The sequence below is a fragment of the Rhinolophus ferrumequinum genome, chromosome 13, assembly GCF_004115265.2.
Source record: "Rhinolophus ferrumequinum isolate MPI-CBG mRhiFer1 chromosome 13, mRhiFer1_v1.p, whole genome shotgun sequence".
In the NCBI taxonomy this organism is placed as follows: domain Eukaryota; kingdom Metazoa; phylum Chordata; class Mammalia; order Chiroptera; family Rhinolophidae; genus Rhinolophus; species Rhinolophus ferrumequinum.
This window is the reverse complement of record NC_046296.1, coordinates 18,812,239-18,831,139: the sequence shown is the minus strand read 5'-3', so window position 1 is coordinate 18,831,139 and position 18,901 is coordinate 18,812,239. Positions and strand designations below refer to the sequence as shown.

Below are 18,901 nucleotides of genomic sequence, written 5' to 3'. Positions count from 1 at the left end.
ATATTGCTGATGATGCAGATAAATGTTTCATAACAATAAAAAAGACAAAATTTATCTGATAGGTAGGAAAGCATAAGAGAATTAATAAAACTAAGTAATAAAGGTGACTAGTTAAAAACAAAATAAGTTATGCATAAAAAGGACATAACAAGAATAAAAAGGAAACGACAATCTGATCCAGATCATTTGCAACATATAAACAGAGTTTTTCTTAAAAAACAATGAACAAAGAAAAATCACAGAAGAATGAAAAAAGGCCAACATGTGAATAAAGCAGTTGAACTGATATGTGAAGAAATGCAAGTCAAAAACATAATTTTGTCACTCAAACTACCAAATAAAAGATAATAGGTATTATCAGGGGTTTCAATAAATGATAATTCACAGCCTGCTGGTAAACAAATCTGGATTATTGATATAAGTTTCCAGTGAAGAACTTTACCAAAACAAGTATTCTAAACAGTTGTATTTCCAAAAAAAAACAATTAGATGCAAAAAAATGCATATGCTTCTTGAATTAAAGTTATATTTATTATAATAGCAAGTAAAAACTATGCTAGATGTCTAATAAGGATTTGGTTAAACACATCATGATATATCCATGTAGTAAAAGATTAATAAAATAGTAAAATGTTTACAATATTATTGAATGAAAATTATTTCAAAAAATAGAAATTACAATTATAATCAAAACATTTTTCCAAATTATAAATATGTATACAGGTGTAAATTATGAATATGTACACATGCATGAGATAAATATCAATACACACACATAAGTACACAAAAAAATGACTAGAAAAATATATACAAAAATTTTAACCATGATTTTTTTCCTTTACAACATTATGGTTGACAATTTTTTTCTTCATGTTTTTAATTCCCTAATTCCCAGTGATATAGTTAGTGCAGGAAAAACTCAGTTCCAATCCTATAAATGAAAGACTTATAGCTCTATTTTAGATTTTAAGAATGAATTTCACAGTAGATACTTAATCTCTTCCAAAGCTCTAACACCAAAGACTAATATTGGTTTTACCTGTTTTTTTTTGTTGTTGTTGTTATTGTTGTTGTCCCCTTATATGTTCCAAAAATCAAAATCATAGTCCAAATAAATGAAGAGAAGAAAGGTTTATTTCTCATATATTTAGAAATAAAAGTACAGATATAACCTGAAATGGTTGCTTTTATTAAAAAAAAAAAATTTATACTCAAAAACAGTGCAATTCACATGGTTTAGTGTAAATAGAATGGTGTTTATACTACAATTAGGTACAAAGACCTATGTGCAATAAAATGCAATTCCTCTAGAGAGAAACTTTAGAATGGATAGAGAGCCAGAAATTAAGCCAAAAAGATAAACACACTTTGGGGTTTAGTTATATTTTGCAACATTGTTTATAGAATGAGAAAAATCTAACAATGTTGCCTGCGGACACAAGGCACAATCACTGATGAGACACATGGCTGCATGCCGAAAACATCTGGTCTGTCAAATAACTCCACATTTTTCAAGGCTAATTAGTACAAAACTCAGTGATTCCTGGCAACAAAGAATGTCACCTTATTTCCCCATTGTCTTTTCTCTACCATATTCATGTTCTGACTGTAACAGATCAATAAGATTATTCAAATTTCTGGTGTATTTCAAATATCAGTGACAGGTTAATGAATGACACTCAATTAAACACCTGTATAGCAGACACCAAAGGAAAAAAAAATTCTACTTCCAACGGCCATGGAAATCTAAAACAAGATTTTGACATTACTTTTGACAACCTCTAAACATTATTAAAACTGAATCAAAAGCCAAATTCCTAAGTTTCCTTTGTGTATATGCTAGTTCTTCCTGTCCCCCTTCATAAAGACTCCCTAATGGAGATGTGAGCAGAAAGAAAGCACATGAAATAAAAGCAGGGAGTAAAAAGAAAGGCAGCAGGAAAAGAGATCTAAATAATCCTATAAATTGGATAACTAAGGTCAGAATAATTTAGTCATGGTTGAATGCTATCGTGAGAAGAGAAATGTTGATTCTAGGCAAATCAAATTTTGGTACTTTCTTGCCATGGTACTTTCTTACCATGGTATGAAACTCTTTCACAATGATGGTTTTAAAATTTTAATAGGTGATCTTTTAAAGCAGATAACAACTACCCATAAGAAATTTTTTTTAATTCAGAGTATGATAAGAATATGAAATAAAAACTTGCACCACAGGAAATATTAGTGCCTTTCCTAATCAAACAACATCAGTTAACAAATATTTAATCCCTTCTATGTGCTAAAGATAGAAATATGGTTAGATATCTTTCCTTAGGGAACATAAAACCTAGTAGTATAAGCAGTATTTTCAGCTTTAAAAAATGTAACTAGGCTTCCAACCATGAGGGAGTAACAAGGAACAGACTTCCACTTTTTAAAAGTAGAATACTGGTAAATACTATATAAAACAACTGTTTTCATATAGTGGATATCAGGTAACACAGAACTGTAATGTCTGAAAACAGGGAAACAAACAAGGTGAGCTTCATAATTACCTGAGTTATCTACCTGAAGGTGAAATCTAGATCACGGACAGAGTCAGAGAAAACACAAACAGAACCTAGCAGCTTATAGCCTTAGAGTCAGAGATAGAAAGGAGTTCAGGAAGCCGACGCACCGTGAGGTTGTGCAGCAGAATTCAACAAAAAGGGAGCAATGCAGAAAAGAACTGCAGAAATCTACACAGAGGTTCCTTTGAGTCTTTGCTGAGTACGAGGCCAGGCATTGGAAAAGTGAAATTCCACATGGACAGGCAAAAAGAAGGAAGGGAAAGAGCGGAAGGGAGAAAGGGAGGGAGAGACCGACAAACACGAGGGAAATGTAAGATAAACACTTCCAGGAGCTCAGACAAGGCATAGAAATATTCAGACTCTGAACAGCCAAAGAGTTCTTAGGTATTCCTGAGTTATTCAGCAAAGACGAATACTACTCTGAGAAATACCCCTGAAATGAAAGTGGGTCTAGCAATACTTAAAAATGAGGTTCAAACAGATCTACAAACTAAACTGTTTGCCAAAATAAAATAGAGAAAAACAAACCCCCCCCCCAAAATCCAGACACTCATCAAGATAATATAATGTCCATTATCCAATCAAAAATTACTAGACATGGGCCGGGCCGGTGGCTCAGGCGGTTGGAGCTCCGTGCTCCTAACTCCGAAGGCTGCCGGTTCGATTCCCACATGGGCCAGGGGGCTCTCAACCACAAGGTTGCCAGTTCAACTCCTAGAGTCCCACAAGGGATAGTGGGCTCCGCCCCCTGCAACTAGCAATGGCAACTGGACCTGGAGCTGAGCTGTGCCCTCCACAACTAAGACTGAAAGGACAACAACTTGACTTGGAAAAAAAGTCCTGGAAGTACACGATGTTCCCCAATAAAAGTCCTGTTCCCCTTCCCCAATAAAAGCTTAAAAAAAAAAAACTACTAGACATGATAAGAACTAAAAAACTGATCTATAATGAGGGAAAACAAAATCGGTCTGCAGAAAGAGATCCAAAATGCCAAAAGTGACTGAACTAGCAAAAAGTACATGAAAACAGATAGTCAAGCTACGTACCCTGTTTCCCCGAAAACAAGACCTAGCCGGACCATCAGCTCTAATGTGTCTTTTTGAGCAAAAATTAATATAAGACCCAGTCTTATATTATATTATAATATATTATATTATATTTCATATTATATTAGACCCAGTCTTATTTTACTTATAGTAAAATAACTTATAGTAAAATAAGACTGGGTCTTATATTAATTTTTGTTCCAAAAGACACATTAGAGCTGATGGTCTGGCTAGGTCTTATTTTCAGGGAAACACAGTACATATATTTAAAGAAAGACACACAAAAGGAAAGACACAAAAATAACAAGAGAAACGAAACATTTTTTAAAAAAATGCAACTCCTAAATATGAAAAACATATTCTCTGAAATGAAAATTTCACTGGATGGGATTTTTAAAAGATTAGACAATGCAAAAGAGAGAGATCAGTGCACTTGAACACAGCAATAAAATCAATACCATACAAAGCACAGAGGGGAAAAAAGACTGGGGTAAAAAAATAGATCCTTAAGTCACCTGTGGGTTTACATAAAGTTATCCAACACAGATATACTTTCAGTCTCTGAATGAGGATAAAAAAGGACAGAAAAAAAAAATGTTTGGAAAAATACTATCCAAACGTTTTCCAGATTTTACGAAAACTATAAGCCCACAAATCCAAGAAGCTAAACAAACCACAAGCAGAATACATACACACATGCAAGCATGCACATGTATTAACACCAAAGTGCATCAAAATCGAATTGCTGAGAACAAAGGAAAAAGACAAAAGTTTTAAAACAGCTGGAGAAATGACACCTTAAGTACACAGGGACAACAAAGGTAAGACTGTTTACATACCTCTCCTCAGAAACTACATAAGCCAAAAGACAAAGAATAACATTTTAAGAGCTAATGAATCTATAAACCTAGATTTCTATATACATCAAAAACATTTTTTCAAAAATGAAGATGAACAATGAGATACTATTTCACACCCACCGAAATGGCCATAATCAAAAAAAAGACAAGTATAGACTAGGATGTGCAGAAGTTGAAATTCTTCACATGCTGCTGGTGAGAACATAAAAATATAGCTGCTTTGGAAAACAGTCTAGCAGTTCCTCAAATGGTTAAACATAGTGTTACCACATGATCCAGTAATTCCATTCCTAGGTATATAACCAAGACAAATGAAAACATATCTCAACACAACACCATGTAAACAAAAAGTTATAGCAGCATTATTCATAAAAGCCAAAAAGTGAAAACAACCCAAATGTTCATAAACTGATGAATGGATAAATAGCATATGATATATCCCTATAATGGAATATCATTCAGCAATAAAAAGAAATTAAAGACTGGTATACAGTATAACATGAATGAACCTTAAAAACATGTTAAAAGAAAGAAGCCAATCACAAAGAACCACATACTGTATGATTCACTTATATGAAATTCTAGAAAAGGCAAATCTATAGAGACAGAAAGTAAATCAGTGGTTCCCAGTAGCTGTCAAGGGAGGGCAGGGACCAGGAGAGGATTGGATAGTGATGGCTAAGAAACTCAGAGTGTCTTTGGAGAAGAATAAAAACATCCTAAATTGATAGTAGTGATGGTTGTTGCACAATGCTGTGAATACACTAAAAGCCACTGAATTGTAATTTTAAATGGATGGATTGAATAGTATCTGAATTATATCTAAATAAAGCTGTTAAAAATACTTCACATGAAAAAAATTTTTTAAAGAGACTGTAAAGATTAAACAAAATGCAAGCAACAGTGGCTATATTAATACCAAATATATATTTCAGAAAAAGGAATATTACCAGGGATAAATAAGATCCTTCCATAGTAATAAATGGGTTATTTCATCAAGAAGATATAACAATGCTAAATGTGTATACACCCAATAAGAGAGCTTCCAAACACACATACCGTGTTTCCCCGAAAATAAGACACGGCTGGACAATCAGCTCTTTTGGAGCAAAAATTAATATAAGACCCGGCCTTATTTTTCTGTAAGACTGGGTCTTTAATATGATATGATATGATATGATATAACATAACATAATATAATATAATACCAGGTCTTCATACTATAACACAACATATTATAATATAATATCAGGTCTTAGACGAATTTTTGCTCCAAAAGACGCATTAGAGCTGATTGTCCGGCTAGGTCTTATTTTCGTGGAAACGTGGTAGCAAAAGAGCAAAGAACTGAAAGAAGACAACATAATAGGTAATTTCAACACTCCTCTGTTAGCAAATGACAAACAAATAAAAAATTAGGATGTAGAAAACCTGAACACTATCAACCAAGTGAACCTAAACGACAGTTAAAGAATGTTCCACTCAATAAGTGAATATATATTAATTTGAAGTGTACATGGAATTTTCACCAAAATAGACCATATGCTGGCCATAAAACAAGTCTCAACAAACATAAAAGGTTGAAATCATACATTTTACATTTATGAACACAATGACAAATACATTTTGAAAAATTACAAATAAATTTTGAAAAATATGAAAATCCCCTAATATTTGAAAATTAATCAATTCATTTCTAAATAATCAGTGAATTAATTTTTAAAATTACAAAAGAAACTAGAAAATATTTGAAAAAAATCATGAAATATGTAAGATTCAGTTAAAGCACTGCTTAGAGAGAAATGTACACAATAGCTACAATAAAAAAGAACCAAAAAATCAATGCTCTAGGCCTCTACCTTATAAAGCTAAAAAAAGAGCAAATTAAACCCCAAATAGGCAGGAGAAAGGCAATACTAGAGATAATAGCAGACAGATATCAGTAAAATAAACAACAGTAAAATAACAGGGGTAAACTCAATAAAACCTAAAGATGCTTTTTAAAATAAATTAGTAAAATATTTGCAGGATATAACGGGAAAAGGTATCCAAGTGAAATAAGTCACACTGAGAAACACTAATGCCATATAATCTCACTTATATGTGGAATCTAAAGAACAAAATAAACAAAACAGAAACAGACTCATAGATATAGAGAACAAACTGACGATTGACAGATAGGAGGGGGATTTGGGGCCTGGGTGAAAAGGTGAAGGGAAGTACAAATTGGTCGTTACAAAATAGTCCCAGTAATGTAAAGTACAGCATAGGACATAACTCAATAATACTGGAGTAACTATGTATGGTGTCAGGTGGTATTAGACTCATTGGGGATCCCTCAGTAAGTTATGTAATGTGTAAGCACTATGCTATATACCTGAAACTAACATAATATTGAATGTCATCTATAATTGAAAAATAAAGTTTAAAAAAATAAAAGGAAAAGAAAAACTGGAACAATTGTCTATCATTTCACAATCACTGACTTCCAAAAACCAAGAAGTTTGACAAAAGATACAGATGATGCTACAAAGGGGTGGAGTAACGGGACTTCCAATAAAGTGATGGTGAAATCGGTGAATAACTCTGCAGAGCGACCTGTACTTAATTAAGATCAGAGATATTCATACCCTTTCTTTGATCTCCTTTTAGGTATAAACCTAGACCAGCAGAACTGGCATTACCTCAAAGCCTGGTAGAAATGCAGAATCTCAGGAATGACTCCAGACCTACTGAATCAGAACCTACATTTCACAAATCCCCATGTAATGTGTAAACACAGCAACATTTGAAGAGCACTGTTCTCAAGAAACCTTGAATATGTGCCCAAAGAGGCATGAACAAGGATATCTATTGTACCATTATCTGCAAACAGCCCTGTTTCCCGGAAATAAGACCCAGCCGGACAATCAGCTCTAATGGGTCTTTTGGAGCAAAGATTAATACAAGACCCAGTCTTAATTTATTATAAGACCAGGTCTAATATAATATAATACAATATAATATAATCTAATGTAATATAATATAACACAATATAATACCAGGTATAATACCAGGTATAATATAATATAATACCGGGTCTTATGTTAATTTTTGCTCCAAAAGACACATTAGAGCTGATTGTCTGGCTAGGTCTTATTTTCAGGGAAACAGGGAATTAGAAACATACCAAATATACTTCATAGAATTAGTCAGGAAAGTTATCCTATGGTAACAACAATCCCAAAATTCTCAGTAGCTTTAAAAAAAAGATTTATAGCTTACTCATGTTATACATCCATAACAGGTTGGCAGGGAAGCTCTGCTCATTACAAAATACTCTGGAATTCAAACACCATCTTGAAAGTTACTATTTGTCATGTCCAAGGGAAAACAACTCTGGAGGGACTTGCACTGGAAATTAACTGCTAAGCCCAAAAGTAACACTCTTCGCTTCTGCTCACATCTGATCAGCCAGAAATAGTCACATAGCCAAAGGGAGCCCAGGAAATATAATCCTACTGTGTGCCAAAAGAAGGGTCAATTAGAAATACTGGTGAACAGCACTTCTGAAAACCATTAGAACTGTGAGATGAAATGTGAATTATTCATATAATGGATTATAGAGTAATTAAACTAAGGAAACTAGATCTATATACATAAAGAAAGTAAGTCCTCTACTAGTACGTAAGCCCCCTAAGAGCAGATATTTTTATTTGATTTGTTCAGAGCTGTATCCCACCATGAGCAATACTAGTATACATTAGGTACTCAATTCATTTTTGTTAAATAAATGAATAAATGAATCTTTAAAAAAATGAGAACTGAGAACCATTCATGTAAATGTTTTTAAAAATACAAAATAATACAACATATGATTTATAGATATTAAAAACATGGAACAAAATGACACTCATCAGGCGACCCAGTGGCTCAGATGGTTGGAGCTCCGTGCTCCTAACTCTGAAGGCTGCCAGTTCGATTCCCACATGGGCCAGTGGGCTCTCAACTACAAGGTTGCCAGTTCAACTCCTCGACTCCTGCAAGGGATGGTGGGCTCCGCCCCCTGCAACTAAGATTGAACATGGCACCTTGAGCTGAGCTTCTGCTGAGCTCCCAGATGGCTCAGTTCGTTGGAGTGCATCCTCTCAACCACAATTTTGCCAGTTCGACTCCCGCAAGGGATGGTGGGCTGCGCCCCCTGCAACTAGCAACAGCAACTGGACCTGGAGCTGAGCTGCACCCTCCACAACTAAGACTGAAAGGACAACAACTTGAAGCTGAACGGCACCCTCCACAACTAAGATTGAAAGCACAACAACTTGACTTGGGAAAAAATTCTGGAAGTATACACTGTTCCCCAATAAAGTCCTGTTCCCCTTCTCCAATAAAAAAAGAGGGGAAAAAAGGACACTCATCAAATTTATGATACTGGTTGCCTGAGGGGAGTATGGAAAAGAATAGGACTGAGGAAAGGGACCTAAGTTTTATCTATAGTTTTAAAAAATGTGTACCTTTACCTCTTTCTATCCACATATGTTTATATATGTGCTACGAGTAGATATATTTATATATACATGAATCAAAACAGGAAAACTGTTAATATCTGTTAATTCAGAGAAGTTGGTCTACAAGCTTTTTTTATTCTCTGTAATTTTAGAATTTTACAAAAAAAGTTGTCAGAAAAATCCTACTACTGACGTATTTCATTGAATATCTCATTCTATTGTTCTACCTATGTTTAGTGTATATAGGCTTATGGACATGTCTTCCGGGGTGAAGGGTATCTGGGAAACAATCCTAAGAAATTCAAAAAATTTTGATGCCTTATGCTTTCTTTAGCTTTAAAATTCTTGTGAATATAGAATTTTTATTCATAATATTTCTATTCTTACTTCAATATGAAATACATTTACATTCTATACTTTTTCCCTCAAAACCTAGGTAAAATAAACATTCCAGGAAGATGTGTCCCATTTATCCGGCAGCTTCCATCCTGCTGCAAGGTACCCCAGGCCAGAGAGGGTGGGGATGCTTACTCTAGTTTGGGAAGAAGAGCCAAAGAGTCACTGTAGAGTTTCTTCTGGAACAAACAGAAGAAAACAACACATAGGAAAGGAAACCACTGAATTTAACCTTAACCTTGTCCTTGTAATGGTTAATTTTGTGTGTCAACTTGGCTAGGCCACAGTAACCAGGTATTTGGTCAAATATTATTCCAGGTATTTCTGTGAAAGTATTTTTTTAGATGAAATCATTAACACTGAAATCAATAGACTCTGAGTAAAGAACATCACTCTCCATAATGAAGTGGGCTTCATTCAATCAGTTGAAGGCCTTAATAGAAAAATGACTGACTAACCCCAGGGAAGAGGGCATTCTGCCAGCAGACTGCCTTCAGACTCCAGGCTACAATACTTACTCTTCCGTGGCATTCTAGTCTACCAGCCTACTCTGCAAATTTTGGACTTTCCAGGCTCCATAATCACGGGAATCAATTCCTTAAAGTAAATCAATCTCTCTCTATGTCTACACACACACACACACACACACACACACACACACTCACTCACACACGCACTACTGGTTCTATTCCAATGGAGAACCCTAACTAAAACAGGTATATGCTTTTCCCCTGAAAGACTGGGTCTTCTAAAACTCCAACTATGAGTAGTATGTTTTATTAAACATAATACATGAAAAAATACATCAGCATACCACTAGTATATTTAAATAAGTCTCAGGATAAATCAATAGACATACACAAGGCTAGAGAAGATGTTACATGAACCTAATTATTTTTTTAAAGGTTATGTTAAATATATACCTTAAAAATATTCTAAATGACAAATTTTAGATAATAAAATGTATTCAATAAAAAAATTTTACCTTTTAGTTTTCATCTGGTCCCTCAGTTTGCTATACATCTCCAGGACTTGAAAGAGAAAGGAAAAAAGAGCACACCAGCATTATTTAAAGAAAGTGAAAAACTAATAAAGCTAAAAGAATTGGATCAAGAATTCTACTCCATTTCCAGTTCCTCACCTGGAAGACACAGCATTAATTTATCAACAGTAGCAGAAATATTTCTCTGTTGTAGTCGACACTGCTTCAGCTCTTCCATTGCTATTACCAGCTTGGCAAAAGGAGGGAAAAAAAAAAATTATGCCAATAGCTGTAAATAAAAACCTTTCAGTCACATTTTTCCACCCTGTGTTCAATTCATCAGAAAACCCAGACAGTTTCATAGTAAAACGTGCCAAGTGGACTAAGGAACTGCCTTTCTGAACAAGTAAAACATTCCTGCACGGTTTCCTACTTTCTCCCCAAGATACATACTATACAAGGAAAGGATACGTAAAATGAAATCCTAAAATTCAGAAGCTATCCAAGAGAAAAAAGATTTGCAGATTTTCTCCAGACCCTATTCAGACTCTTCATGATTTATGGTTTCATCACTCTCCTGAGAAGATCCCGTATTTCTTCCATCAGTGCTAGAGTCTTAGAGGAAAATAGTCCTTCCTATACAGCTTCGAATGAGTCTTGAAAGTAATCTTCAACTAAATCTCAATTTCAACAAATAAGCCACACACTTAGAAGTTGTGGCTTTTCCAAGAGTTCCAGTTTAGTGAAGAATAACTCACTTTTCTTCTCAAAGCTGTTTTTGAAGGCTTCCGTCTAAAGTCATACCACAATATAAATAAAAGAAACTACAATCTCTGCATAATTTAAAATATGAGACAAATTTTTAAAAAGCAATAATCTACCTATATAGCCTCCTATAGTACTCATCCCATATTCATATCTAAAAATGTTATCTGTCTAGATACCAAGCAAAAGAGAACAAAAGAAAATGGCCCTGATTAAGTCAATGATAAAACAACCAAGAGCTAATCTTAAAGATTATTAAAATTAAACAATAAATAAATATTAGGCAATAAGGAAGGTGCACAGTACAGAGAACAGAAATGGACTATATACAAGTCAGAAAACTTGAGTTTTCAGACTTGGCAATTACTATGTACACATTAGCAAATCACATGTTTTAGTTTCCTCATCAAGAAAATAGTGACATTGGGGGGTGGGAGATGAGGGTAAGGGGGATCAAATATGTGGTGATGGAAGGAGAACTGATTCTGGATGGTGAACACATAATGTAATTTATAGATGATGTGATACAGAATTGCACACCTGAAATCTATGTAATTTTACTAACAATTGTCACCCCAATAAATTAAAAATAAATTAAAAAAAAAAAAAAGCACCCAAGAAAAAAATCTTTGGTTAACATCATGCTTAATAACACTTTCTAAGAACAGGACAACTTCTTACAACTTCTGTTAAACATATTATAGGAGGTTCTAGCCAGTACAATAAGGCAAGAAAAATTAGTAAAATGCATTAAAAGTGTAAAAGATGTAAAAAAAAAAAAAAAGAAAATAGTGACAATACCTGTCTTGACTTTGTCATAGGTCTACCATGAGGATCAAGTGAGAAAAATGCATGTAAAGTAATCTTGCAAACTGTGATGATTTAAATGGTGAGTATATCAATTAATGGAATCAACGATTCATTTTTTAAACAAATATTTATGGAGCACCCACTTTGTGCCCATTACTGTCTAGACAGGTAGAGGGGATACGGCAATAAATAAAACAAACAAAAATTCCTGACCTCATGGAGCTTAATTTCTAATGGAAAGAAACAGAAAAAAAATGTATAAGTAAAAACATATAGCAGAGCAGGATAGGTGCAATTAAGAAAAATAAAGCAGGAAAGATAAAAAGAATACGGTGGGTTGACAGTGAGACTGCAATTCCAAATAAGGTGGTTAGAAAAGGCCGCATTAAGAAGCTAACAAAACAGCAAGGTCTAAAGTAGGTAAATATTGGGAAAAAAGCATTCCAGGCAGAGGGAACAGCACTGGCCGTATTATGACTACTCAAGTGATTTAAAAACACAGCTCAAGAAGGCTACATCCTCTCTCTCTAAGCTTTCAAGTGGCTACAGTCACTTAATTCAGATAAACATTAGGAGAAGCAACAACAATAACGTCCAAGCTCCTCCAACATGCTGCTTATGGTCTTACAAACCACTACATCAGGAAGACAGTCATCAAAAGAGAAGGACAGAAACAGAAAAGATTTTTTCAAAAGGTAAACTGGCCTTACTTCCTTCCCCTCATGTTGTAGTTTTCTGTTAGTATCCGTCACTTGATTCTGTGGAGAGAAGACAATTTAAACTCATGAAAAACAAACATTTAAACAACAGTTTGGATAAAATCAAAATTTACAATGAAAAGACTAAGGGTAGGTATTCAGATAGTTTCAGGATTCCACCACATTTTAGTTTAGTGGCATCCTCTTGTGTTTAAATTATATCAGCTTTTCTACTAAATGTTGCACAGCCTTTTCAACAATGGAAAGAAAAATTTACTGAGCGATACGTTCAGTGTGGAGTATTCCAAACTAACATACCATAATGACTAAAGACCGTACTTTAATTCTGAAAAGAAAAGAAAAATTAAAATAGAAAAATAACCCACATAAAGAAACTTACCATCTCTACTATGTGTAGGAAAAAAACAAATGTTATCATAGATGTTCCTCTCTTCACCAATACACTCCTGGAGAACTTGAATATAAATTGAACTTTTTAACTCAGGTCAAATTTTCCCCATTTATTATCCTAATATTAAAAAAAGTGTTTCATCTTAATTCTTTTAGGATCATTAATTCTTAACTTGTAACACCTCCATTCCCATTTTTCTAAATTAATCCCTCCATCAGATAGTCAAAACTATGTGAACAAGCCTTAACGTTACCTAGAGTTCATAATTTAAAGGGATTGGTACCACTATTTTTGGTTTCCACTTTTGAAGACTCAATTGATATAAAAAAATTTAAGTGCGCAGAATAGTAATTTCCTCACCATCTCAGACATTATCAAAATGAGCAATTGGAACTTCTCAAACTTTCTTTAACACAGGCGTTCTAACCTGCCACCAATAACTGTCACTCTTTATACTTTGAAGGCATTCCCTTACTTCAGCATTTCCCATTATGTCCCTTAGAACACTAAGGAATGTTAGTTAATAGGTATTCTGCAAACGCACAGAGGTGCACATATGCGCGTGCACATACACACACACACACACACACACACACAGAGAGAGAGAGGTACGTATGGGAAATACCACAGGATAGTTTATTCAGGATTTCTTGAAGCTTTTAATATTCTACATGCACTATGAATACCCAAGAGGAGGATATCATATAGCGTGTTTTCCAAACTTATTTAACATAAGTTTCAACATTTAACAAAAAACACCCTTTTACTGAGACTAAATCATATTAAGAAACTAGCTTTTCAGGAGCATACCTTTGAAAGCTCTACCCTAAACTATAAACTATACCTGGACTATCATTTTCAGAGGAGATTATCACATGTACCCCCATTCAAAGACAAAATGAAATCTGACCTCCAAAAAGTCTTTATAAAGTGTCAGAAAAAGAAGCAAGAAACCCTCAAATTCCCTCTTTATTATTTATTTAATATCACCACAAGTGAAACAGTTGTTTTTATTGGACTGTGAGCCCAACGTGAATTCAGAGTATGATGTAGCCATCCAAAATGCTGATCAGAGACAATGGTAATAGAAGCATTATCTAAAACAGGAGACTGCAAACTGTTTTTGAAAATGGACAGGTAGAGAGTCTCTGATGCAACTACTCAACTCTGCCATTGTAGCAGTAGTGCAGCCCATAAACATAACGTATGTGAATGGGCATTACTGTGGCCCAATAAAATTTTGTTAACAAAAATAGGAGACAAGCTGGATTTGGCCTGCAAAATATAGTTTGCTGATCCTTGTCTAAAATAAGTGAGATGGTAAGGCTTTAGGATCACACTATGAGAATTACATTCAGATGCCATGTTTTAGGAAGGCCATTGACAAACTGAAGCATGATCAGATGTGACTACATTTGGAGAGAGAGTCAAAGCTACAACACATAGAAAACAGCTACAAGAATTTTTAGCCCAAAGAGAGGGTAAATATTCATTTGGACACACTACACCAGACCTGAACGAAAGCTGTCCTTCAAATACAAAAAAGCTGTAAGAAAGGTAATGCTTAAAAATAGTGCTAATTACTCAAACAAATAAATGGATGTTACTAGAAAATAAGGTTATTATCAGCTCAATACAAGAAAAAGGTTTCAAGCAATATGAATAAAAATGGGGTGGGCTGCACTGAGAGTAGTGTTATCTATCCCCTTCACAGCAGTTATTCAAGAATAATTAGATATTTTTTATCCTAAAGTAGAAATCTCATAAAATTAAACCTTCCATAAACACTACTAAATTCAGCATCAGTGTCTCTGTGAGAATACAATTTTTCCTCTATAAAGACACCGCCTCTGATACATTTTTTACATCAAACTCATTATAAGAAATACATTTTAGACTGCATCCCAGTAGACAAGTATAGGGAATACATACACACACACACACACACACACACACACACACACAACCTTGAAACAAAATTTTCAAGAAATAATTGTTTCAAGAAACAAATACCCTTACTACATGTAATATACTTTATTATTTTATATTCTATTCCATTTCATTTCAATATTAGTTAAAAATACTGATTATGGCCCACTAAATTGATTTCATACAAACCAAGGTCCTAATACAATGGGAGCCTAACAATGCTTCTGATAAGAAAGATAATTACCATTTCAATAATACTTTAACATAACAATGAGAAGAAACTGTATTGCCTCTCTAGGATGCTACTTCTCTTGATTCAGTGATCTAGAAATACCTATATAGATATAGATAGAAGATAGATATATGATAAATAGATAAAGCTGTAAGTCAAAAAAAAAAATAGTGGGCATCCTAGAGAATGTAGTTTCTTTTCATTGTGTTAAATAATATTGACAGAAGTCAATGCTTAACCTTTTCCATTTTCTAAACTCTCTTCTAGAGTTCAAGAACCTCTACGTTTCATAGGTTCTTAATCTAGGTTGAATCCCCCTAGAGCAGAGCCTCCCAGGTGTGCCCAGAGGTGCTGTTAGACTTTAATCCCCTCGATTCTCAGAATGAGTGAGTAGGGCCAGAAGCGGCCAACCAAAAACCCTGAACTGGCAGCCCCAGTTCTCACTTTCCTGAGTAATTTGAAGGCACCCTGAGTAATTTGAAGGAATTTGCAACTTGAAACAATGTGAAGAAAGGAAGAGAAGATGAGTACCGACCAGCACATGATATCAGCAATGGGTGAGCAATACGGGTAACATTCCATGCTACCTGCCAAGGAAGTACTCCATCACATGACTACGTCGGTAACCAGAGACAGAGTATCCTGGTGCCCATCACTGACAAGGGGCACAGGAAGCGGAGGGTGAAGTTTGGAGCACAGGTGTCCAAGGATTATAGACAAAAAGCAGCCCAAAGTGAGGGTGGGAAGATGGGATGGCTGAGTAAGGACCAACGGCGCACACAGCTCCTGGCAGGAGCGCCATCTTTGTTCTCATACATTTCAAATACTTTTGTCCATCTGAGGCTGTTCAGCCCCCAAAAATTCAGTATAGTTTTTTATTTTAAACAGGATCAAATTGTTCATACTTTTTAATGTCCTTTATACATTAAGCAAACATTTCTAATACTTTCCCCTGTCAGATATCGTTCTATAATATATTATAGTTTATTCTTCTTTTAAATGAATGCACCATGATTTATTTTACTAATCCTCTACTAAATGACTTTTAGAGACATTTTGAAGTTTTACCTATTACAAAAAACTCAAAAGAACATCCTTGTACATGCACCTTAGGATAAATCTTAAAACTATGTGGAGTTTTAAGTACTGATAAATAAAATTGCTCTTCTCAAACGTCCTAACAATTTACACTCCAACGAGGCATTCCCTCATTGATTGGTGTCATCTCCAATCTTAAATATTATTTTTTTCATCTTTGTCATTTTACTAGATGGCACATTATTGTCCACATTTGCATTCCTTTATTTCTAAATTGTAGAGTTCCCTGTATTTCTTGTGTACACTGCATATTAATGTGCATTTCTCAGTTTTCTATTAGTGTTCACATTTTGCTATTAACTTACAAAGACTTTTTATATGTTAAGGATATCAATTACTTGTATATATTTGCAAATATTTTTTACGTTATTTACCTTTTAATTTTTAAAAGGTATGTAGAAAAGTTTCTTTCATTTTAATGTTCTCATATCTATCAATTTTTTCTTTCTGGCTTACAAATTGTCTTTAGAAATGTATTCCTTGCTCTCAAAATCACAGAAACATTCAGCTATATTGTCTACTAGTTACTTTATGGTTTTATTTTTTACACTTAACTCTTTAGTTAATCTGAAATTAATTTTGGTATGTTGAATGAGAAAGGGATCTAATTTAATTTCAATTACATTAGTTAAGCATTAAAGGATATTAACAACAAATCAGAAGAGGGGCAGATGGAGGAAGCAACTCAGAGGGTACAAAAAGAGAGCTTTAATGGTGTTGGCAATATTATATTTCCCAAGATGGTTGGAGAGTTGTTCTGTAGGCCCATAAACTCGCATTTGAAACCTCGGGACCCACTGTGTTCTGGACTTCAGAATTTTGGAGATTTTATAAAGATAATATGGTACATATTGTATATTACATAACCAGTGGGTACTAGGACAGTATCTCATAATCAAACACATTAACATTTCTGAAACAAAATACAAAAATTTACATTAAATAAAATATGTTAAGAAGTTTGATAGCTTCGTGTCTGTTCAGGTTGGATTCTGCAGTCAAATTAGCTTTTAAATCACTATACCTTGAAAACATAATTTAACATCTAATAGCCCACTTCTCCCTCAATAAAATTGTTTCTTTGCTTTTGCTACCAATGTATTCTTTTATATGAATTTTACACTCACTATCAAGTTCACCCCATGCCCCAGAAAAATTCTTTTGAGGCTTTCATTCAAATTCTAAAAAGACCAAAATAAAAAAACAAAGAGGGGAAAGAGAAAAAAAAAGAAAGAAATTAGAAGTATAAAGACTGGAAAGAAGGAAATAAAGCTGTTATTATTTGCAGATCGTACAAGTGTTTATACAGAAAAAAAAATCTAAGTACAAATTATTAGAAATAATAGAAGAGTTTAGTGAAGTGGTTAGATTTAAGATCAATAAGTAAAGTCAGTTATCCAAGATAAGTTAATGTGCTATGCTAGGGACCAGCGTGACATGACTAACCCTCCCTGAACCTGAATCTGTCATATCAAGAAAGAACCTTCCTGCTTTGGTAGAACACTCTCCACAACTATCAGAGATCTTTTACCTTTGGCTTCGGCTGCCATCCTGCAGTGACTTCTACACCCATGCCCTGTAAAAGCATCAGGGATGGCTTGTATCGAGCAAAGAAGTAGATGGATGACATGAAGAGTCAACTGAGCTTCTGTTTGAAAGAAACTATTACTGATTCTGTTTCTGGTTCTCGCCTACATGTAGTTATCGCAAATAAATTTTACTAAAAAGAGTATTCTTTTTAGCTAAAAGCCATAATCCCAATGATCTATGTTTCAGTACAAATTCCTTTCTTACTATACAAAAATCTTTACTACAAACATATAACCTGCAATGTACTCTCTATTCCTTTAATGCTGATCAAAATCCGGGTACGGGACAGAGACACAAGTCTCTCTCAGAATCTCCTTACTTTGAGTTTCTGGGCTTCTCCTCTCACTTTCAGCAATTCAGTTATAGAGTCCACAAAGCCCTGGTAGTGAAAGTTGCACATTTTTTCAATTTCTCGGTCATGGTTGCGGATGCGAGTTTCAAGCTTCTCCATGAATCGTCCATGTTCCTCACCATCATAGACAGACCTTTAAAAAAAAAAATGGCATAAAAGATTACACCAGCTTTACTTCTAAGAAATGGAAAAAAAATCACAAACCCAGAAGCAAACTTATTTGGAAATCAGGTCATAAAATACATAAAGCACAGAGCAATCCGACTGTATTAACACCACCCCAATGCTAGATGACTATTTTTTAGGAAAACCCAAAATCTTGCTTCCTTTTTCATTCAAATCTATTTAAGCGTTTGACAGTATTCATCACAGACTTCTCATCATAAAATCAAAGGACTAAATTACAAGTCCTTTGTACCTTTCTTTCTCAATTAAATTAACCTAGAAAAACTCAATTTTGGATAAAAACAATTCGCATTACTCCATGACTACACCCAAGAAGCTGAACAATTAAATTAACCTAGAAAAACTCAATTTGGGATAAAAACAATTCGCATTACTCCATGACTATACCCAAGAAGCTGACACTACTGAAGAAAATCAAAAGCTCTATAAGGTTAGACTCAGTTCAGCTATGTAACTACAAATCTAAAGTGGGCACAAGGAATACTGCTAGATAACACTACTAAGTC

The 18,901-nt window shown here is 34.3% G+C and overlaps 1 protein-coding gene across 3 annotated transcripts in view; it reads right to left on the bottom strand.

The window, feature by feature from the left end:
* Positions 1-18,901, bottom strand: part of EXOC6B (exocyst complex component 6B) — a 584,188-nt gene that overhangs the window by 501,107 nt on the left and 64,180 nt on the right. For all 3 annotated transcript variants that reach the window (XM_033124336.1, XM_033124337.1, XM_033124335.1), the window contains exons 2-5: positions 18,177-18,342; positions 12,609-12,656; positions 10,483-10,573; positions 10,327-10,372 (exon numbers count right to left, since the gene is read on the bottom strand). In XM_033124336.1, coding sequence (XP_032980227.1) covers positions 10,327-10,372; positions 10,483-10,573; positions 12,609-12,656; positions 18,177-18,342 — 351 coding nt within the window. The remainder of the gene's footprint in view (positions 1-10,326; positions 10,373-10,482; positions 10,574-12,608; positions 12,657-18,176; positions 18,343-18,901) is intronic.